The sequence below is a fragment of the Rhamphochromis longiceps genome, linkage group LG12, assembly GCF_057381845.1.
Source record: "Rhamphochromis longiceps isolate RC_006_pf linkage group LG12, R_longiceps_female_GT1.1, whole genome shotgun sequence".
In the NCBI taxonomy this organism is placed as follows: Eukaryota; Metazoa; Chordata; class Actinopteri; order Cichliformes; family Cichlidae; genus Rhamphochromis; species Rhamphochromis longiceps.
In genome coordinates this window covers 27,129,957-27,151,594 of record NC_140568.1, presented here as the reverse complement: position 1 = coordinate 27,151,594, position 21,638 = coordinate 27,129,957, and the positions used below count along the sequence as shown (strand labels likewise).

The following is a 21,638-nucleotide window of genomic DNA, read 5'->3' as shown; positions in this document are numbered from 1 at the left end:
CACGCTTCTTGCGACCCTGTTGACTATTTTGAATGAAACGCTTGATTGTTCGATGATCACGCTTCAGAAGCTTTGCAATTTTGAGACTGCTGCATCCCTCTGCAAGATATCTCACTATTTTTGACTTTTCTGAGCCTGTCAAGTCCTTCTTTTGATCCATTTTGCCAAAGGAAAGGACGTTGCCTAATAATTATGCACACCTGATATAGGGTGTTGATGTCATTAGACCACACCCCTTCTCATTACAGAGATGCACATCACCTAATATGCTTAATTGGTAGTAGGCTTTCGAGCCTATACAGCTTGGAGTAAGACAACATGCATGAAGAGGATGATGTGGACAAAATACTCATTTGCCTAATAATTCTGCACTCCCTGTAGATCATCACGCAACAGCCATGAGTAGGAGTACCAGTGGCAGATCTTAAAACTAAAGACCTAAGTTGACAATAATGAGCTTATTAAACTACATTTCTGAGACAAAAAATAAATAAAATAAAATGCTGATGGCCACCAGTATCCCTCAGCCCTAAGTAGATTCAGGTATGGTAAATGAAAATCCCAGGAGACTGCCATCTTGAGTCACTGCATTCACAAGATTTTTAGATAACTTAACCTCTGACCTTGCCTTTGAGGTCACAGCTGCACCTATGCATGAATTTGAAAATCATACATCGCCTCATTCTCGAGTTGTTGCATTCACAAACTTAGGCGCCCCGTGTCGTCGCTCTTCAGTGCGTTTGATGCCACGCACCTGAATAATGACAATTAAAAATGCAACTTTCAGAAGGTTTATTTATGAAACACTACATTAATATAAATAATAGTGGTTACAGCTGGTTGTCAGTACCCTGAATGATGATAGCAAAAAAGGCCAAAATGTCATTCGCTGACGAAATGTCTAAAATATACAAATCTAGAAGTCCCATTAAAAAAAGAAGAAAAAAAAACAAGACGTCAAATTAGTGCTACAATATGTACATACTTATATACAGTGGAGAAAATATCCAGTCCTGTACAAAGGCAGTTCTTTTCTTTTTCCAAACAGTCAGCTCTTGCATGATTATGTCCGACAATCATTATTAACAGTCCTAAACTGCAAAAGAGCTTTTGTCCCGTTTTTTTCCCCCCCGACAGAAATAAAACATCTGCACGGTGTTCGTTCCACATTTTGGTAAAATAATTAAAATAATTAAGCTAGAAAGTACACAGATCCATGATCAAAAATGAGATGAGTGATGCTTGGAATAAACATAATCTGAACATTTCTTTGCCATCATGTGTGAATTCTCAGCAGCAACGGTGTGTTTTGCTTTCTTTGCTGCCCAAGGTCACACCTATTTTTTTTTTGTGTGTCCTGCCCTGTTTATTTGAACATGCCAATGAGCTAGACTGTCAAGGATCTTTGTTTTCTTTGCCGCTGAAGTGAAGTGACTCCTCTGTTGGGCAAGGACCGATCTGTGCATTCCACACACAGCAACAACAACTCCAGAGCCAAAAGAAACCCGACAGAAAATAAAACTGTTGTCACGTGGGAGCATAAAGTCCTCCGCCTTAGAAAGAAAGAGTCTTTCCCTCTGCCAAGGAGGACGTTTTTCTTTTGTCTTTATACAGAGTGAACAATCTTCTTTGTAATGAGTGGCACAGGAGGAATTAGTAAACACTTGTAATTCTGAAATGTTTTTGCACTATCTTTGCAGTTCACTGGTATTCACAGGGTTAAAGTCCCAAAAACACAGATTGATCCAGCTACCTCAGGTTATCCAGTTTTAATACGGCTCGGGTTCAATACAACTTTCCTCTTTTTACACATCCACAGTGCAGCAGGTCAGAGGTGTCACTAAAGTAAATACAGACAGAACAGGCAGAAGTCCTAGGTGCCATTGTCTGTCGTGCTCGAGCAATCTGGAGAGGCTGCAACTGGGGTTAACGACTGATCGGAGCTCTGGTTTGGAGAGCCGTCTTTAGGCCAATAAAGTCGACTCAGGCTCTGATGCAGTTCATCCAGTTCGGCTGGCAGGGGGATTCCCAGCTCCTGATTGAGGGACAGAGCTGCAAACCAGTCCTCAAGCTTCTGAAAAGGTGGACTGAGGAATAAAAAAAGGGAGAAAAAGGAATGGTCAACGAGGGCACAGAGAGGGGTTTGAGGCTAAAACCAGACTGACAAGGTTGAGAGAAAACATGAGGAAGCAATCTGGTAGCAGAGGCGTGTCTCTCAGCGAGCAGGTTGAGATGGCATCTGAAAGGGTTTTTGTTTCACTCCTCCTCCTACAACCAGTTTCATTAAAAGGCCGCATACCGTCTCGAGTGAAGGCAGATACAGTTCTCATATGGCCACATCTCTTGACTCTTTCAGGTTATTAAGAACTTTACCTTACCGGTCAGCAACTCTGCAGAACATTAACTTTTCATAACAAGTTAAATGAAATCTGTAATACATTAAAACAAAAGCTGTGGCTCACCGGTTGTCTGGTGTGAGGTCACAGCAGGCTACAGCCAAAGGAAAGAAGGCTGGTGTGCAGTCTTCAGGGAGAAACTTCTCCACAAACTTGCCAACATTTAGGCCAAAGTCCAAAGTCCTGGGGAGGCACTCAGGGTCCGCGTAGACTTGTCCAATGATCTGAATCACAGTAAGGAGGATAAACAGTAGGCAGTCAATTAAACAGATAGTGATGTGCATACAATGCTTTCACACATAAATGCATCAGTGCTTACTTTGAAAGGCTTAATTGCATGCAAGGTCTGTCATCTAACCCCAAAATGTGCTCGTTAAGCCATTACTTTGAGTAAACTGAGTAAAAATCAGCGTCTTACCTCGCAGAGAACAATTCCAAAGGAGAAAATGTCCACCTTCTCATCGTAACGTTTACCTGAAATAACAGATAAATAAATGTAATTACAAAATGGGTACAAATTAAGCTCTCATTCCTGTTTTTTCCCCCTTTTTAATGTCCACTCACCATTTAGCATCTCTGGAGCCATCCAGTAAGGATTCCCCACAACGGTGTACCGCTTCTTTCGATCAATCCGTCTATAACGCTTCTTATTGGTAGGTTTTTCAGGTGGAGGTTTAACTTTCTCTTCTACTACGAGTCGGGACAGTCCGAAATCAGCAACGACTACAGTGTTGTCCTGTTGAATGATTACAAGCGAGGCTTCTCTAGTTACCCAGGATAGGAGAGAACAGGGTTTATAATGCCAAGAAGATGAAATGCCACCTACCAGTTTAACCAGACAGTTGTGAGTATTTAGGTCTCTGTGGATGATGCTCATTGAGTGGAGGTAGGCCTAAAAACAAAAGGGGGAAAGTCATGTCAAGTAAGCACAGAGAATCCAAAGTAAATCCAAAAATAAATTATTCATTTGCTTAAATCTTCTAAACGCGGATTTCATCAGATCTTTACAAGATGAATAAAAGGGTTGCACTTTGTCACAGCATGCGGTTGATCTACAGCTATGTTAAGCCTTTTGTTACACAGTAGCTTAATGGTTATAGTTTTTCAACTTCATTTTTTCTTTGAATTCATTAGTTTCATTTTCCGGCTCATTTGTGGCACTTAATATCTAATAGATGTGGTTGTTTGAACACATACAGTCAGGTGACAGTAGCAGCTAGTAAGCTCTTTGCAGGAGGCCAACTCACCATGCCAGAAGCGATACCCTTTGCAAAGCTCACCCTCTGCTCCCATGGAAACGGGTCCTGTTAGTCAGGAAAAAGAAAAAGCAATGAGACAAACAGAAGCTCTCTGAGAGACCATAACAGCGTTAAATATAATGATTTTACACCAAGTAGGAGACAGCTATGTTAAATGAAATTAGACCTTTATGAAATAAACTAAATCTAAAATAGTCCTCCCCCACATGCTTTAAGCCTCATTAGGGACAAAGCACCCTCACTCTCCTCAGTGGGGCGTGTGCTGAATAGGCGTTGGCAGTGGGGGGGGGGGGGGGGGGGGGGGGGGGGGGGAGCGGAGCGCGACTGCTCCAAGTTTCACCTGAGAACACTTTCTAGAACTTTTCTCACTCCACGTGCCGGTCAGTTGATACGCAACCCAGCCAATTATAGAGTCCAGAGCCCTGTATCAGTGCAGAGTTTACTCCAGGTCACCACCCTCCCTCCCCTCCCTACATAACTCCTGGCACTGTTTTTCTGCTTCACTATGGGTGAGGAGTGTTTCAGCTTTTTAGACTCACCATGTCTCTGATGAAATCCTTCAGCGTGCCGCCCTCAATAAACTCAGTAATCAAATTGAGCCTTTTGTCTTTGTATAGCACGCCGATAAACTTCAGAACGTGGGGATGGTCAAGGCTTCGCATTACTTTGACCTGAAGATTAAACGTGTGACAGAAAAAAAAAAGAAAAAAGCTCCAGATTATTATAAGCAGATGATCCCAAATTGATTTACACCAGAGTCTGTGGGATAAAAAGCACTGAATAAAATACAAGTCAAGCTAATGCGTTTCCACAAGACACTGGCAACAACAACAAATACAAAGAGTTAACTACTGGGTCATGTGCCGTGCCTTTAGTGGTGTGTATTAATAAACAGCTCCATACAGAGACAGTGGACTCTGCTTTCTCAGTGACTAATCAGAGGCTCCTGCTGCAGATTACCAACCTCTTTAAGGAACGTTTTCTGGGTCTCCTCATCACACCGGATCAGCTCCTTCATCACCATCACCTCGCCTGTGGCTTTATGAGTCACCTGCGACAGAAGGAACACATGAATTACATGAAGTTCACAAAACTTGCTCGATGGCAGGAGTAAAAGAGTAAAGGACCCACCTTGATCGCCTGTCCAAAAAATCCTTTTCCTAAGACCTCTCCGTGTAGGAGGTCACATGGCCGAAAAATGCGGTGAGAGCAGCTAGCGGAGGATCTCAAGGACTCCGAGCGCCCGATGTCTCGTGTAATAAATGGATGGTCTTTAGGAGAAGTTGGTCCCGGTGACTTGCATATACTGTTACTGCGCCTGAAACACAACATAGCTCATTAATGATAACTCGCATCCCTGATCTCTTCTTCATTACAGAGTCCAAAATATGGAAGTTGCATGCTTTTTGGTTGTTGTAACATACCTTAAAGACCTCCTTTTCAGTGTGCCATCGTCAACCACATCTGTCCTCTCCAGCACCGTGTCAGATGGTGAGGACATGCGCATGCGGGAGGTGGCTGGGACTCCTAGCCGGTTCCCTGGTGATTCCAGCCTTAGCCGGTCCAAACGATGCCTGACTGGGTCATACTCTATTAGAAGGTGTAGCGTGTGACTGGTACGGTGAATAAGATCATCCACCTGGTTAGAAAAAAAAAGATTATACATATATATATTTATTAACTAGGGTTAATGGATTTTCCACAATTACACTATTTTCAGGCTTTTTAACAACAAATCCCACAATTACTTCCTGTAAACTATCATCCTTCACCCTTAGGATGATTTGATGGCAATGTAATAAAACTTCCTAAACAACACTGCAAAAATAAATAAATACCAGTATAATTTATAACTATATTCAAAACTGATGCTTAAAAGCATCAGTCAAAGAGCCCTGGTTCAACGTCAATTCTTTAAGTCTGGTATTTGCTTATCCAAATGACAACTGATGGTGAAATCTGAGGTGCAGTCATAGTTTTTGTACTGGCTCAGCCTGTGTGACGCAAGTCCAGCGCTGTAGGTGGTAACACTCCCACCACATAAATTGCAGGACATGTGACATGCATGCTGACAGCAGTGACCAAGTTACTGTGATCAGAGTGTCTAGATATGCTTACGTTTAAAGGGAACAACCATCCCAGTGTTGAGCACCATGTGCTTTGTTCGAGGAAGAAGGAAACTAAAAGCCCAGTTCATGCAATGTTATAATAGTGTCTCTGTTCACCCTTTGACACAGCAGAGTCTGACAGGTAAAGATGACCAGCTAATGGTACGAGTAAAGTAAGAAGCTAAATCAAGTTCTGTGAGTTAGTCTTCATTCAACAGCAGCAAACTATTCATAAGCTCATGATGATGTCACTTACTTCATGTTGTTGCCCAACATGAGTTTCCTTTTATTGCGCATTTCTTTTCATTAATGCATTATTTTATTTTTCAGGTGAAATTCTGTTCTGATATTTTCGTTATCTTTAACATAACAAAAATATTAAAAAGGAACCAACCAGTCGAACACAAAAACGCTGAGATCGTGGGAATGAGCCTATAAGTGCAGTCATTACACACCTTTGTCTCCCAGCTTATGTAAAAACGATCGAGGAATGGGAAGAATGTCAAAAATCAAATGTGCAGCGATTGTATAACAACATTGCTATGCGAAAGTGCACTCAAGGAATTGCATTAACGATGAAACTAATCGGCTTTGGCTGAATGACTTCACTTATGACTCCATAAGTATCAGAGATAATATGTAAGCCCACCTCCTGCTCCATCAATGTCGCCACAGGAAGGCCATTGATCTCCAGAATCCTGTCTCCAACATGGATGGCATTTCGAACCTCTGGACTAATAAGCATTCCTCTGACCCTGAAAAACAGCAGCAGCATGAGTAAGTGAGGACTATGAAATAAATGTGCTGGTTTAAAAACAGCCGGTCCTGTCTGCCCACCAGGACACCAGGACTCGAGAAACTCCCATATATTATTAATCTGTCAATAAGTACTTTTTTTTTTTTCAGTGGCTTATTTACACACACCTGCTATTTAGTCAACCTATAATCAACGTTACGTAAAGCATTACTCATGCTGTTCCCACAGAGCCTCGAGGACAGGCATGGAGTCAGACATCACGAGGTCCCACTTACTCTTTGACCTGAACACTCGCTGAGCCATTGACATCCCTCAGCACTGACACAGAGAGGCCTCTCTTCCCATTGGCTGCAGAAGGCATCGAGATGAGGGTCACCGTGTGGGGCAGGGAGTCCAGGACCGAGTCGTACGAGCGTTTTTCCAACATGGGTGTGAGAACCTCCTGCTTGTAGCACTTTCCGCTGTTCACACCAGGAGAATGCAGAAGCACATTTTATTAAAGTTTGGTTCAGAGGGCACAGAGTAACAGGAAGTCATGCAGAAGTGACCAACTAATCGTGAGCAAACATACTTGAGGGTGAACATTAACTTTTTAAGACATTCCTGGCATTGGCCAGTACAATTAAATGTAAGACGTTCTAGAAAAAGAGGGGACAAGGATTTTTAATTAAAGGACTATAAAACTGAATCGCAGCAGAAGAACCACATGAAATGTCCAGGGTTGAAAAACACATAAGATCAAGTTTAGTTTAGACCAACCAAGTGTTGCAACCTAAAGTAAAATCTAATCTTTGCTCAACAGCTTTTTGCTTTACTATCAATATTGCACCAATTTAATATCAGTGCCATAGAGTTACAGAAACAAGCTTTGGTGTATCGGCTGCTTTATCCATTTTTGCGATAACTCACTGGATATAAAAATTCAAACACTGCATTCTGGGTAAATTTTTAAGTCTTATATCATCATGTGGGACAGGCAGCTGACCAAAAAAAAAGGTACAGTATATGACTCCAAGCTGTGACTACTCCTGGATCAAAGCAATTTTCCAATATAGTCAAGTTTTAACACTCGTGAGTGTAGCTTATGGCTGTTAAATAGAAGTTTAGATATGGCACACTGATGAAACCGCATCAGGCATGAGTGAAGTTATGCTGTGGTTTTTCTTAGATTTATAGTGTACATATTATTTTATGTACACTAATTACCCATGTGTGATCAATAAAATACCCATTATCTATATCTATGTATCTGAGTGCTTAGGAATGCTGGGAAAATGATTGTTAATTAAAAAACTTAAAATACTCTAAACATGAAGGTAAAAATATATCTGGCTTCACTAAATACTCTAAAGACACTGCATGAAAAAAATAAAAACAGTTTACTCTGGTGGCGTTAGCTGGAAGCACTTGGCTAATTTTTCATGGGACGGCTGTCGGAGTGGTGTATAAATGAGTTTACAACCTTTACTTATAGACTATGAAAATCAGCCTACATACCAAGACACGTATGTTAAGGCCCTACAATTGCTGCTCTAAGCAGTTCTCAACAAACAGCTTTAAAGAAATCCAGTGCAGGTGACTTACCAATACAGTTTTGACCTCTCGACTAAAGCGTAGGTGTCCCGGTCTTCAATGACCACCTTGCAGCTCAAGCAAACAAAACACTCAGGATGGTACTTATGTTCTCCAGCCACCTGGAAGCAGAAACAAACGGGCTAGTTCTCCATTCAGAAGTAACGCGACGAGCCTGGTGTCTTGTTCTGTTGTGCTTTGGTGGTGAGCTGTGAGCTGCGTGTTGTTTTCTGCCCTCCTCCCTCCCACCGTGAGCGGTGACATAGCCGTAACACCTGCTTCACTCTCAGCCTGTCTGGAATCTGCTATGACATCACCCTCTGGGGATCTGACACACTCGTCTTACTGGCTTTCTCCCTTTCAATGGTCTGAAACTTTCAGCTGCTTCTCACCGACACTGCCTGAGTATCAGTCATCGATTTCCCTTTCTGACATGCATGCAGGACTTCAGTTTCATCACACCGTTTTCATCCCTTTCATGCAAGATGAGATCATGTCTACCCTTTGCAAACAAGTAAAATGTTGATTTCAGGACTATTTATGTAATTAAATAGGCAATAGACAAAGTTTTGGTTTTAACTTGTGATGAAATACAAGTCGATTGCACAAAAATGCCTGGGCTTAAAGTGTTTGCCTAGCAATCTTGCACACATTGGACAGTTTTGTCTACAACCAGGTACAAAAATGAAGGCTTGATTGTGAAACCAAAACAGGAAGAGGATGGCGCTCTTGTTTTCCCGCTAGTTGAAATAGTGGACCTGGGAACAATGGGAGTAAGTGCTGAAACTGTACCCAACAAGAAAAAAAAGGAGGAGGAGGCGAGGAGGATAAAGTGAAAGCGATTGAAAGTTAATGGGGGGGGGGGGGGATCAGTAGGACTTGAGAGGGTTTAAAGATTACATTCACCTGGTATTGTTAGACCAGACCGCCAATTATCAAAACCTGCCCAATACAGCCATGTGTTTCAGGCCCCGTCCACATGTGGATGGGTATTTTGTTTTATGCATTTTGGCCTTAAAACGGTCGTTGTGAATGGACTAAGTCACTGAAAAAGGAGAATTTAAAAAAAATCTTCCAGGATAAAGATTTAGAGAAACTGATTTTCTGTGTTTACAAGTGGACAATAAAAGCAACCTCAGAACCGTGCACCTTTAACTCCTTTTTTCTGCCATCAGCCTGTGTCCCGCATTCTTATTTGTCACTTCTGATTGGAGAACATTTCTAGAAATTTAGGGTTATATCATCATCTCTTGTTTCGACATGCTCCTGATGTGGCCTCTTTGTGTGGACAGATTTTTCAAAACAGTGCTAGAATGGACGGGATTTTAGATTTCAATATTAATGCTTTCAAGCTGTGAGCAGAGCTTGGTAGCGGTGGGGGTACTCCTAGTGCTGGCCCCAAGCCCGGATAAATGGAGAGAGTTGCGTCAGGAATGGTATACGGCATAAAATGTTTGCCAGATCAAACATATCGGACCCTGCCAGGGCTTGGTTTAACTATGGATGTAATGAAGGTGGCCATGCAGAGGGTTGGTGTGACAGAGGAAGATAATCTGCCATGGTGACCTTTAAAGGGAGCACCAGCAGAAGAGCAGCAACTCTGATTTTCTCACAGTTTTGGAATAGAAAAAATAAATCAAAAGCTTTGATATTTGTTTGTCTTTGATGCAAACAAAAGTCCTAAAACTATGGATTAGTTATCTCAGCTATTTGCAATAAGCACATGGGGAGTTGCTCAGTATTTTTCCCACATTATTGCCACAGCTCTGAGTCAGAAACTTCGTGCTGTGAAAGGATTCCCTGCTGCTGCAGAGAGATTAAAGTGATGTCAGCCAAATCATTGTGACATATCAGGAGTCTGTCAGTACCTCCCTGCCTTTAAGCCAGGAACAGAAAATCCACCAGTGACTAAGAGCAGCCACAAACCTGCCTGAGGCTCAGACAGCAGTGCGGAGCAGTAAAAACTTGGCAAAGCCAGATCAAAGTGAGGGACAATTAACGGTGACCCCGCTGTGGGCAGAAAAATATGGCAGTGGAAAACAAAAGCGGGATTGCATAAACTGATCATAAACACGGTGCTCTGAATTCCAAAAACATCTCCAAAGAATCAATGAACTAACAATCAGCTGGACCAGGACAGAAACAATAGTGTTCTGGACTTGAATACTTAACAAGCAGCAGCGCTGCATGACCCTCCTCCGCTGATGGACCACAATGATTTTCTTTCTGGCTGAGAGGCTCCGGTGCCAGCTATGCCCTGCCAAAAACACTTGGCTTTGCTGGCTGATGAAGCAGAATGCCAGAACCAAATAGAGGACTCCATTATGTGTGTTGCTTGGTGGCAAAAAGAAAAACTTGAGCCTGGCTCCATGCTAGAGAAGTGACCCCATTTGTGGCCACCTCAGTTTTAGGTTTTTGATTTGTAGATATTAAAAAAAAAAATCGATGCTGCCTGACATTTAGGTTAAATTTAATGGATGTCAGTTTCTTTACTTTAATAAAAAATATAAAGGCAAGTTGATCAATTACATTTTCTCTTTGTGGAGAAACAAACCCCAAAAAGCAGGCGCATTTGTTCTTTATACCATCAGTACGGATCATAATGTGAGTGGCAGAGTGTGGCATGCATTAACAGAGAACTGTGGAGAAGTTCTGCACTGAGAGGGAACATAATGGGGCCTCAAGGGGGGGAAAGTAATTCACAAGTAAAGTCTAGACCGCATTCTGCAAAGTCCAGCAGCAGCCCATGTGAAGTATCACTCATCTGTAAATGTAATAACTGCCACAAAAAAAACACTGCCCCCTGCCTTTTAACGCACGTTAATCTGGAGCAGTAAGCAGAAACAGGAACAGAGCGTACTAATATGGTCTGTGGGCTTTCTGGCATTATTTAAGTAGGCAGGGAAAAGGTTGGCAACTGGTGTTATAAGATCATGGCAAGACAGACGCTGAAAGCCAGGCAATCACATGCAAACAGCAGTGGTCAAACAGTCTCGACCCAGTGTTGAGAGTCTCCAAAAGAAAAAACAAAACGTACCAGACGCGCAAAGAGCAAAAAAACCGATCTGGCGGGTTGTAATTCTCATTCTACACCAGAGTATGGATACTCTGTTATGTTCAAGTCTTTAACACAAGAGGGCTGAGTGCCAGGCCAGGTCAGCGTGTCATGTAAGCATTAAAAGAAGCCCAGCCAATGTTGTGTAAAAACTTCTATTGGATTTACAAGACACAACCCCCTCCCAAAAAAAAACATGCAACCTGATCGCACCTTTAATTGCATCCTGACTGCCTGAGATGTGCATCTATTTCACATACCACACCCGAGCTTACATGTGCTGTCTCAGCCAAAAGCAACTAACAATGTTATCTAAATGTTTTTACAGGCCATAGAGTGCTTGGAGATGTAAAATTAGTGGAGTCTGGGCTGATTAGGTGTTGGCTCAGATTCCAGTGTCTTTGAGCGACAGCTTAAAAAAAGAAAAACAAAAGACCCTCCATACAATGGAGTAAAAGAATGAAAGCAGCAGACTTACCATCGCAGGTCCAGTCATGAGCAGAGAGCAACCATGACAGAGCTCTCCAAACTTTTCCCAGTAGTGATTGCGACAGTACAGCTTGCCGTCCTTCTCATAGTACCAGTTAGTCAGGTGGTCACAGCACACAGAACATCTAAGGAGACAGAAAAAAACCAACACTCAGGGTTACGGAGGCAGAACAAAAGATTTCAGAATGGATTTTGAAATGTGAAGCAGATGTCTATGATGACATGAAGGCGCTCAGAGTCTCAAAAGCCTGTTTGACTGCATGGATGTTGGATGTACAACACATATGAGACACAGCAGGGGAAAAGCCAGCCAAAGATGCTGATAGAGAATACTGACTGTGCACAAAAGCAGCCAAGCATTTAGATTTTCCAATATTTCTAATGTTTCTTATCTTAACTTCAGCATCCGCAATATCTCTTAAAAAAAAAAAAAAAAAGTGTGTTTTTTGAACAGTTTCTCATGCACAACGTAGGAAACAAACCAAAAAAACAAAATCCAAACTGCCCTAAATTCTCATCCAGTAAACCACCTGTGAGGTCAGGGCAGCCACACATACCTAGGGGTGCAGCGTGTGCAGTCAGCCAGTGAAATCTGCCTCCTCAATGATGCTGCTGACTTTAAAACCTTTACTCTGTGGTGATAACGCCATGTGGACAGTTTCTTGCAAAAATATTGACGTTTTTAATCAGAAGTTTAATCAGTTGCAAACGTGCTACAAGTGACTTTGATGTCTACAAGTTAAAAATGAATCAAAAATAAGCAAACACGGATAAATAAAATCGGTTTTGCTTGTTAATCTAGCAGTTTTTAAAATTTCAAGAAACATAAAGAATGAAAACTTTGGACTTTTGTTTGTACGTGCTGCGTCCTGTGAAACGTCCATTAACTCTGTTGCACTTGGCAGACCCTCCTCACTCTGCCTTTGTAATCAAGGGTCAACGTCTGGAACTGAAAAATTCAGCGAATGCAGAAGTAGCAAAAACTGCAACTCCTCAAGTAGCCAAAAAGGGTGACAAAAACTTCACAGCTTTGAAAATCATATTGGGGCTGAACTTTCTATAACTCATCCATGGATATAATTCAGTTATCTGTTATCAGCATCATCTAGACCTTCGAAATCAGAATCAGAATATTTTATTAATCCCTGAGGAAATTATGTGGTCATTGGATTGAACCTCTTCATTGTGTGTGTGCTATTGGAGCTTTTTAAATGGATTATCTGACTAATGATATGGCTTGCTGCGTGCTCGCTGGCTCATTCTAGAAGCTTGTGCTCCTGCTTGGCGAGTAAGATTACATTAATCCACTGCTTAGAACTAATAAGCTGATAGGTGTGTCTGTGTTGCACCCACACAATTTATAAATGCAGCATGTGAACCACGTTTGCTGAATCGCACTCCACCCTTCAACTGTATAAAGGTAACAGCTGGCTTAAAACAAACAAACAAACAAAAACATGGCTACAGCTTAGCTTCAAAATGTGGAGTCCAAAAACGAAGGGTGACACCACAGTGCCATATCTGTGTTTTATACCATTTATACTTGGTGATGTACCAAAAAATATTAACGAATCTCAGTGTAATTTTTGATTTATCAATGAATGTCTCAAGAATATGGAACTTTTTTTTCAAGAACTGTCTTTAAAATAAAATAATTGAGTAAAAGCATCACACGAGAAAAGCTGTAACAAAAATTCTGATCGCTTTGCCAATTGTCAATTCCACACATATAACATGCCTTGTTTTACAAGGTGTACAACAGTACGAATACCTTGTCGCTGAAATGCCCTGGGGCTTGCACTGTTAGAGAGGCAGGGATCACAAAAGTAACTAACTAAATAAAAATGCTCCACTTTTGAAGAAGCAGATGTTGGATTTGGGAGAACTTTTCTTACTTGATGACTGCGCAGTGCCTTTATAGCTGCCAAGTCCTTATTCAGTGCTTAATGGGATTCAGGACAACAACCTATAAGCAGGCTCAAGATAAGACTCTACAGAGGCAAAGTCCTCAAATTATCCAGTTGGGCTATAATACAGCTTTTGATTACAGTTCATTTTCTTAAGTAGGTCATATTAAATACTAACAAGTCATGCCGTTAGCCACATTAGCTCAGAAACCCATCCTGGGGTTTAGGATTTCTGAGTGTCTCTCATTGTACTTCTCTTCCTTCAACAGTCTAACAAAGCGTGATAGTAAAAGCTAGCACTACCATTATAAATAGTGCCAACTGCTGCTCCTGTTAAATGACTAGCTGCTAATCGAAACTGATATTTGGCAGAGGTAAGAGGACGTTAATGCCTGAGACTGAGACAAAGTGTTCAGAGTGAAGAATGCTGAAGTTACCAGCAGACTGGGAAGCACCTGCAGGCACTGAGCGCTCCTTGAACAAGCTGCACTGGTTATGCAAAAATGATGGCAGCAGATTTAACTGCCAGGGCCCGAACCAGGATGAGCCACTTTATGAGAGATCGGATTACTGAAGCCTCTGGAGCCACTTTTGCCCGACTTTGCAAATGATTCCTCAAGCTTTTTTTTTTCCCCCTCTCCACCTTGGTTACACATTCACCTGAAGAAGAATCCTGATGTATTGGTGATGACATGTAGACAAATGAGTCACAGTGAAAAAGAGACGTCAGGACAGTCGACTATTTGGACTTGAACAGGAAAGAAAAAGCTGTTCACTGCATTGATTTCTCTCGAACTTATGCACAAAACTAACAGCAGATGTGAGATAATATACTGGCTGCGTAGAGGAACGGCTATAATATTAAACAGTCAACTACTTTCAGTTTAGAGTGGTTCCCAGCATGATTATTTTGCCAGTTACAGTGGGGCAAAAAAGTATTTAGTCAGCCACCGATTGTGCAAGTTCCCCCACCTAAAATGATGACAGAGGTCAGTAATTTGCACCAGAGGTACACTTCAACTGTGAGAGACAGAATTCTGTGAGAGACAGACCCGCGTATCACGTTGTTCTCTCCACTGTAGGTATAGTTCATCCAGGATTATTGACTTTGGCACAGACTCCAAATATTTCAGAGTTTTCTGGCATTACTTAAGAAGGAGCTGTCCTTTGGAGGAAAGACCACATGTTTGTGTCTGTGCTGCAGAGAGAAAAGTGGAGAATGAGGGAACAGCTGGCTCTGAGGCAGAGAGGACGTGACATGAAACAGATCCATATTTGTGTCAGGAAACAAACCTTTTTCCTCTGACATGAAAGCAACATAAAAGAAAAGGACACAAGATACAGCCTGGTGTATCACACTGTGCTGTGATGAGGAGTTACAGAGCAGAACAATTATCCTGAAGTCAAGATTGCATGAGTAACGCTTGCTAAGCTGCTGTGGTCACAACTGCACTAAAAGGCCAAACATCTGATGTCTGGGTGTGACACAATATTACACAAATTTGGCATTTTCATTAAATGATTAATAACGTTATCAAACATCATTAGGAGTGGGAGAAAATACAGATGCTGCATTATATTATTATTGACTCGTTTCTGCTGCAATACAATTACAGTGCCAACTTTTAAAATTTTGCCCGGTCTTAATGAGTCTCAGTTTCTGCCGCAGCATTCGGATGGTAGTCTGACACGAGGTTATTATAGTTAACTAAAACAAAACTAAAAACTACTAGAAGTGAAAAACATATTAGTTAACTTAAACTACTTAAATTGAAAAAAATATTCGGAAATGATTTTGCGAACTTGGAAAACTCACACAAAATAAAATCAAATAAAAGCCTCATTTTTAGAATTTGTTGCTTTGGTAAAAATGTTATTACTAGCTGCCTGATGGAGTCCGGCGTCTTCAGCTTTAAAAAGGTTGTGTGCTTTTGTTTTAGTACCTGTTCAGATTTCCCAAAAGGTTGCCCCTGACATATTACAATATACAACACACACAATAATAATTATAAATTCTTATTCTAAAATAATAAAAAAAAGAAAGTAAAAGTAAAGCTTTTTCCAGTGAAATAACGCACCATATCACAAAGCTGGAATCATCTCAAACTGGTCTCTTAAACATCACAATGAATTCATTGTACTCAAATGGCCTCCACAATCTCCAGATCTCACCCTGATAGAGCACCCTTGGGATGTGGTGGAACGGGAGAGTCACATCATGGATGTGCAGCTGAGAAATCTGCAGCAACAGCGTGATGCTATCACATCAGTGTGGATTATAATCTCTGAAGATGAATCTATGCCATGAAGACTTAAGGCAGTTATGAACACAAACGCAGGTCCAACCTATTACTGACAAGATGTAACTAATAAAGTGACTAAGTTAAAAATAAATAAATAGGCCACAATACACATTTGATTGTTGTAGCACTCAGACATTGCCATCAGCCTGAAACATTCAGTATTTGTCAAACTGTAGCACACAGACAAGTAATGTCAGCACAGCACCAACAACGACTGGAGGTATCAACACTCTCATTGTCCCTTCAATAGATACAATAGTTACAAAGAAGAAGAAAAAAAGGTGTATTTCTTCAAAAATACTGAATGTACAACATACTGTGTGTCTCGGTGGAGGAGAGAAAACAAACATACAAAGAAAAACTTGTTCTGAACAAAAAGCATTCATATACAAAATTGTATTGTACACTTTGTTCCTTTTACCATCTACATTAAGTAATGCAAGTAAGCTTATAAAAACACCTAAATTCCTCGTATACATGGTGCTGAATGGGCGTGTGCACTTAACTCAGGTGGTTACAGTCACGTTGGCTGCACAAACACTACACAGTAAACATTACTTGTTTCCTTAAATATCCATTGCCGTTGGAGTCCTTTGTTAAAGTGTGGCAGTAATGATAGAAATAGACACTGAGATGATCTTTTACATGTGGCCTTGAAAGCCTGACAAAGGTGTATTTCACTGTGTGCAACAGCATCAGCACCAACAAGTTCACCACAGCTCCTTTAAGTCCTCAAAGTTGTGAAATTGGGCCTCCATCAGACCCGTTTATACTGGACACACCCCACAACTGCTCGGCTGGAGTCAGATATGGAGAATTTGGAGGCCAAGTCAACACCTTCAACTTTTATTATGCCAATAGAGGACACAGCCATCAGGAGAAGTACTTGCAATGCTGCTTGTACCTAAGTAACCTCCACAAGAAGGACATAAGACTTTCCACATTTTCCAAAGCATCCTTTACAGCCTCCACTGGCTGGCCTGCTTCCAACAGCACATCCAGATGCAATGTCTTCACAGGTAGGCTAAATGAGGCGCAAACATCCACTCATCCACATCTTCTAAATAATGCTCGTGTGCACCCGGTGCTCTGTAAACGTGTACATAAGCAGAAGGCTTTTTGGGGGGGTTGTTTTCCTTGAAAGCAAAACAATTGTTGAATTTCACTGAATTTAAAGTCTATAATGTATAAGTACGAGGCAACACCAAAATGTAAATGAAGGCATAAAAGAAAAATAGTAGCGTTGTACAAATCTAGCTGTGGCTTCTATTTTTGGTTAAACAACTCTCCCCAGTATGGGAAAGACTATTTTTAACCATAGAAAAAATGCAATAAGATCTGCAGTTATGCAGGTGGAAAGCAGTGAACAAGATAGGAAATAGTTTTGTCTAAAAAAAGAAAAAAGAAAAAAAAAAGCCAACAACACAAAGGCTTCTGTAGTGTTTGAGACAGAGAGCTCACATCTCTGATTCGCCGTCTAGGAATGCAGAACGCTGCAGAGCTGAATGTGCCATTACCTATAGGCCTGAATAACACTGCCAGGTTTACTGGAACAAGAGTGACGCCACCTCACAAGAATGTTACAGAAGGTGGAGGTATACGGAGGGCAGAGGGGCAGCATGTTGACAATAGAGAATGGGATCACCACAGGGTATCACATCTGCAAGGACATTTTTATTTTTGTTTGCTTAACGAGTTATGTCTTGCAAAGAATGTGAGCGACGATGGCATCAGCTTACAATGGTGCTTAGAAAAAAAACAAAACAAACACCCAAGAAAAATATTTCATATATGCAGAAACTTTAAAGAAGGGAAGTTATTAGACAAAGAAATGACCAGGAATTCCAAAAATGTGAAAAGGTATAAAAGAACAAAGGGAGGGAAAGCATCAAGGGTGAGTAACGCAGCTGCGTCAGGAACCTTGCTGCTGAGATAAATAGGCTTTGTGTGTTATTGAGAAGTGTGTGCTTTAAAAGAGTGAAATCAAAGGTTGTGCAAGGACACTGCCACATACATACTGGCTTAAGAGTCCCTTTTTTTCAGCTGTAAGATTCAGTCAACCTAGAAAATATTAAATGTGTTCTATTTTTAGTGCCAGAGGAACCCTGATCCACTCCCAAACACATTTTTGGGTGTACTTGTGTGTGCTAGGTGCGCCTTCTCAGTCAGAGATAGAGAGAGGGGAAAAAAAAACATTCACTAATGAGCAATATTTCACAGATTCAGTCAGCCAGCTTTGGCTGATCAGTTTTATAAAGTTAGTTAAATACAACCCAGCAAATGCAACTGCGATCCCGCAGTAAGCTGAAATACCGCATGTCATTCCTGTTAAACAACCTGAGCTTCCTTATTTAACACGGAGGGGAAAAACAACAACCTTCAACTGATCTCCATGGGGAAAAACCCTCTGTGTGTTATATAATATTGGCATGTGCAGTATGTTGACATCAAACTGCAGGTTTACTGCTGCACACAAAAATATGGTCAGTGACCTGTACGAACCAGAGAGCTCACATCATCTCCACGGCGGCAATCATTAAGCTTAAGAGCAGAAGGGGCAAAGTTCTCCTGGGGAGGCGATCTGTCAGCTGGGACTGCCGAATGACATTCTACAGAGGACATTTTGTGCACAAAAACGATGGAGAACAGTTGAAAACAGACACGAGTCTGTGTTTAGGCGACAGAACAGAAAATTCTGGGATTATCCACAGGTCCATTTGTAAGTACATCCAAACAGAGTAAACTACAAACACACACACAAAATCAACCACACAAACAACTGTCTGTGTCAGCGCGAGCTAACACCTCCTTATACACAAACAGTCTCCAGCCATCGGAGTATGAGTGACAAAACTGTGCTCATGACAGTAATGAGGGTCCTTAAAATCAGGATCTGCAGCCACTTACTTGAAGCAGGCGTTGTGCCAAGTGTCCTGGAGGACTTTCATTTGAAACGAGTCTTGAATCTTTCCTCTACAGCCCACACAGTAACACTTATCTGCAAAGAAAGAAACGAGCCTCCCCTGTAAATAGGTGTAGCGCAGAAACCTCATGTGAAAATTGCAATACTGGTTTAACTGGGATCTGGATTTGAGCGAGCAAACAATCGCGCCGCTGCGCTCGGTCTCCAAAAAGCCCAGTTTTTAAAGGTAAAAACATTGCGTGAGCTGAGCGCTTCAGACAGAGAGATGGTGCTCTTTTACATCACTGCAATGTAGCATCACTTCAATGTAAAGGTACAGTGTGGAATACCACTTTACCTCCTGGTTCCTCCATCTACTCCGCGAGAGTGTCGTCGATATTCAGGTCCCTTTTTTTGTTTTTTCACTAACTCCTCATACTGAAGAGGAGAGTTGTCATGAGCCGCTTCACGCTTTCGTTCTTCCCCGTCCGAGATTCCCACCTCTAAACACAGCAGGAAGAAAACACAAACGCCTTTAATCCTCCACAGAGAGAGAGAGAAAGCAGTGAGCTGAGACCTCCTGGACGGAGCTGTTCTCTCGCCGCTGGCAGGATGACTGACGTAATGCAGTGCTCACATTCCTGTACGGAGAGCGGAAAGGCCAAACCTCCGCACCTGGAAGAAGGAGAAAACTGAGATTTGGCCCCAAACGCGAAAGGAAAAACAGTGGCGCCATCTACTGCCAATATCACCGCACTACACAACGATTTGCTATGTGGTTGCTAGGCTTTTGTGGATAGAAATGAAACGTTATTGTATGTTATTGTCGCGACATAAAAACGATGGGATGCTTTTAAAGTGTTGACGTCATAATATATTAAGGATAATATAATCATCAGATCTTATTGCATTCTTAAAGCAAAAGAGTAAGTACAGTACAATAAGACGCAAGACAAGTGTCTTTCCTGAAGTTCTACAGTTGTATCAAAGGATTTCTCTGTTTTAAAATTCCCATTTAATTATTTTAAAATTTTATAAAAGATAAATGACTGCTATATCATCAGTAATGGTTTGCTTTACAATTTGTGTTTTGCACTTTTCCTATTTAAATGGAAAACATGGGATTAACTGTAGGAACAAGTCAGCCTTTAAAGTGCTTCTAAATTGTTTTATTTCTGTTATATAGCCAAGGCTCACTGATAATACTGGGCTGGGCAAAACAATAATTTCACTGCAACATCTGAAATCAGTAGGCATCATCTCTTTAAAACCATTTCAACACAGGCAGAATAGCAATGAATGTTATTTACTGAAAGGGTATTAGACCTAATGAGAAGATTTAAGCACACATTAAACTGGCAAAGTGCGCGTGTTGTTTCTTTGCTTTTCTCTGCTCCATGCAGAATAATATTTCTTTTATAATTTACACTTCCAAATTCAGAAGACAAGCATTCAAGCATTTTTTACAATAACATGATTCATGACTCATAGTTGACCTTTAGGCGATTGAATTTAAAGAGTTAGTTTCCCTTTAAATCACATATGAGCTTTAGTTTCAAAGCATTCAACACAAATGCTGGTATGTACTAAGATTTTAAAATTTATACAGTTTTGTTTATTGAAAAAAAAAAGTGGCTTATTCACTGTAACATCTGTCAGTATTAGTACAGTGCTGTGAAATCTCACGCCGCACCTCATTTCATTATGTCTTGCTTGGAAAATGGGGAATAGGTGTAGTGATTTATTGAAACATGTGCAAATATATATGGAAATATGAGCAAAAAACAGTTTGCGCAGTTCAACAAGCTTGATATCCACATTTATTCTTCAGCACAGCCTGGCCTCTGTCAGCCAAGCTTTCTTGTTATTTTTTAAGTAGTCTTCAGAAATAGCCATTGTACAGTACAGTACAGTCACATTGATTTTTTCTGCTTGTTTCTTTGTTTTCTTTGTTATTGTTATGTTATTTTAACATGTTCGAAATAAAGCCACACAACACTGGGAAAACTGTAGAACTGTGTCTTCAATCTTCAGTTTACGTAAAAGGGCCAGTATACAGGCAGGAACATGAATGCGTCATGAGTTCCTCAGTTTCACTGACTGTGGCTGAAACATTAATTTCCTGTTTTGAAGCGTGGGACATGGTTCAATATTTGTGTGGCATATTAATGAAAATGGGGCTATTGTTAAAAGTGCATTAAAGTAATGGAGAAAAACTGAGATAAGGTAGAATAAACTGAGAGTGGAGAATTTACAGTAGCCAGGACGATATTCACGATAAGCTTATTATTAAGTCTTTGGCTCTTGATTTTAGAATGCAGCTGCGTGAAAGCCCATTCATTGTTATTTAAACAAGGTAAACATTATATTTGGCAGTATTTGTTGTTACACTGTAATAGTCATGATGGACCTTACAATGAAGCTGCCATACACATCCTGACACAACACTATTATTAAGCCACTTCTGTTTGGAGTACCCTGTTCTAAGAGTTACCGCAGTTCTACCTTCTGGGGGCGGTAATTAAAAAGCAGATGTTCTTGTATTGAAAAATAGGAGCAAGCTACACTTCAGGTCTTCCTTCTGTGTGTGTTGGTTCTGTAACAAGAAACAAATGACATAATAAACTAGGTTCTCTTTCAAACATTCGTTTCGGTGTCTCACTATGGGGAACGCTCTCTCAGCGTTGTCCTCAGAAGCCTCTATATCATTACTCCAGCCAGTATTGGCTGGCAGTCGTGACGCTTGCGTCAGGGAGGGGCCACCCTCCTCCCTATAAAAGGGTGTGACGCAGCGTCACCCGTCATTCAATTTCCTCTTCTCGCTTCTTAGAAACCTCATCTCTCCTGACTGCGAACGTGAGTGCTAGCTTAACTGTCCACACGAGCAAGC

The 21,638-nt window shown here is 41.1% G+C and overlaps 1 protein-coding gene across 2 annotated transcripts; it reads right to left on the bottom strand.

Annotated features, from left to right (window-relative positions):
- Positions 1-772: 772 nt before the first annotated feature.
- Positions 773-19,357, bottom strand: limk2 (LIM domain kinase 2). Of its 2 annotated transcripts, XM_085425505.1 has the most exons (16): positions 19,107-19,357; positions 18,754-18,844; positions 11,626-11,761; positions 8,105-8,214; positions 6,796-6,981; positions 6,413-6,518; positions 5,080-5,294; positions 4,787-4,973; positions 4,620-4,706; positions 4,195-4,326; positions 3,644-3,700; positions 3,223-3,288; positions 2,961-3,132; positions 2,815-2,870; positions 2,463-2,620; positions 774-2,087 (listed from the first exon to the last, which is right to left on the bottom strand). In XM_085425505.1, the coding sequence occupies exons 1-16, from the start codon at positions 19,120-19,122 to the stop codon at positions 1,874-1,876; spliced, it is 1,989 nt and encodes a 662-aa protein (XP_085281631.1). In that variant the 5' UTR covers positions 19,123-19,357; the 3' UTR covers positions 774-1,873. The 2 variants fall into 2 exon arrangements, with proteins under 2 accessions (XP_085281628.1, XP_085281631.1); XM_085425502.1 differs by lacking the exon at positions 19,107-19,357 and having other exon boundaries at positions 773-2,087; positions 18,754-18,914.
- Positions 19,358-21,638: the final 2,281 nt, after the last annotated feature.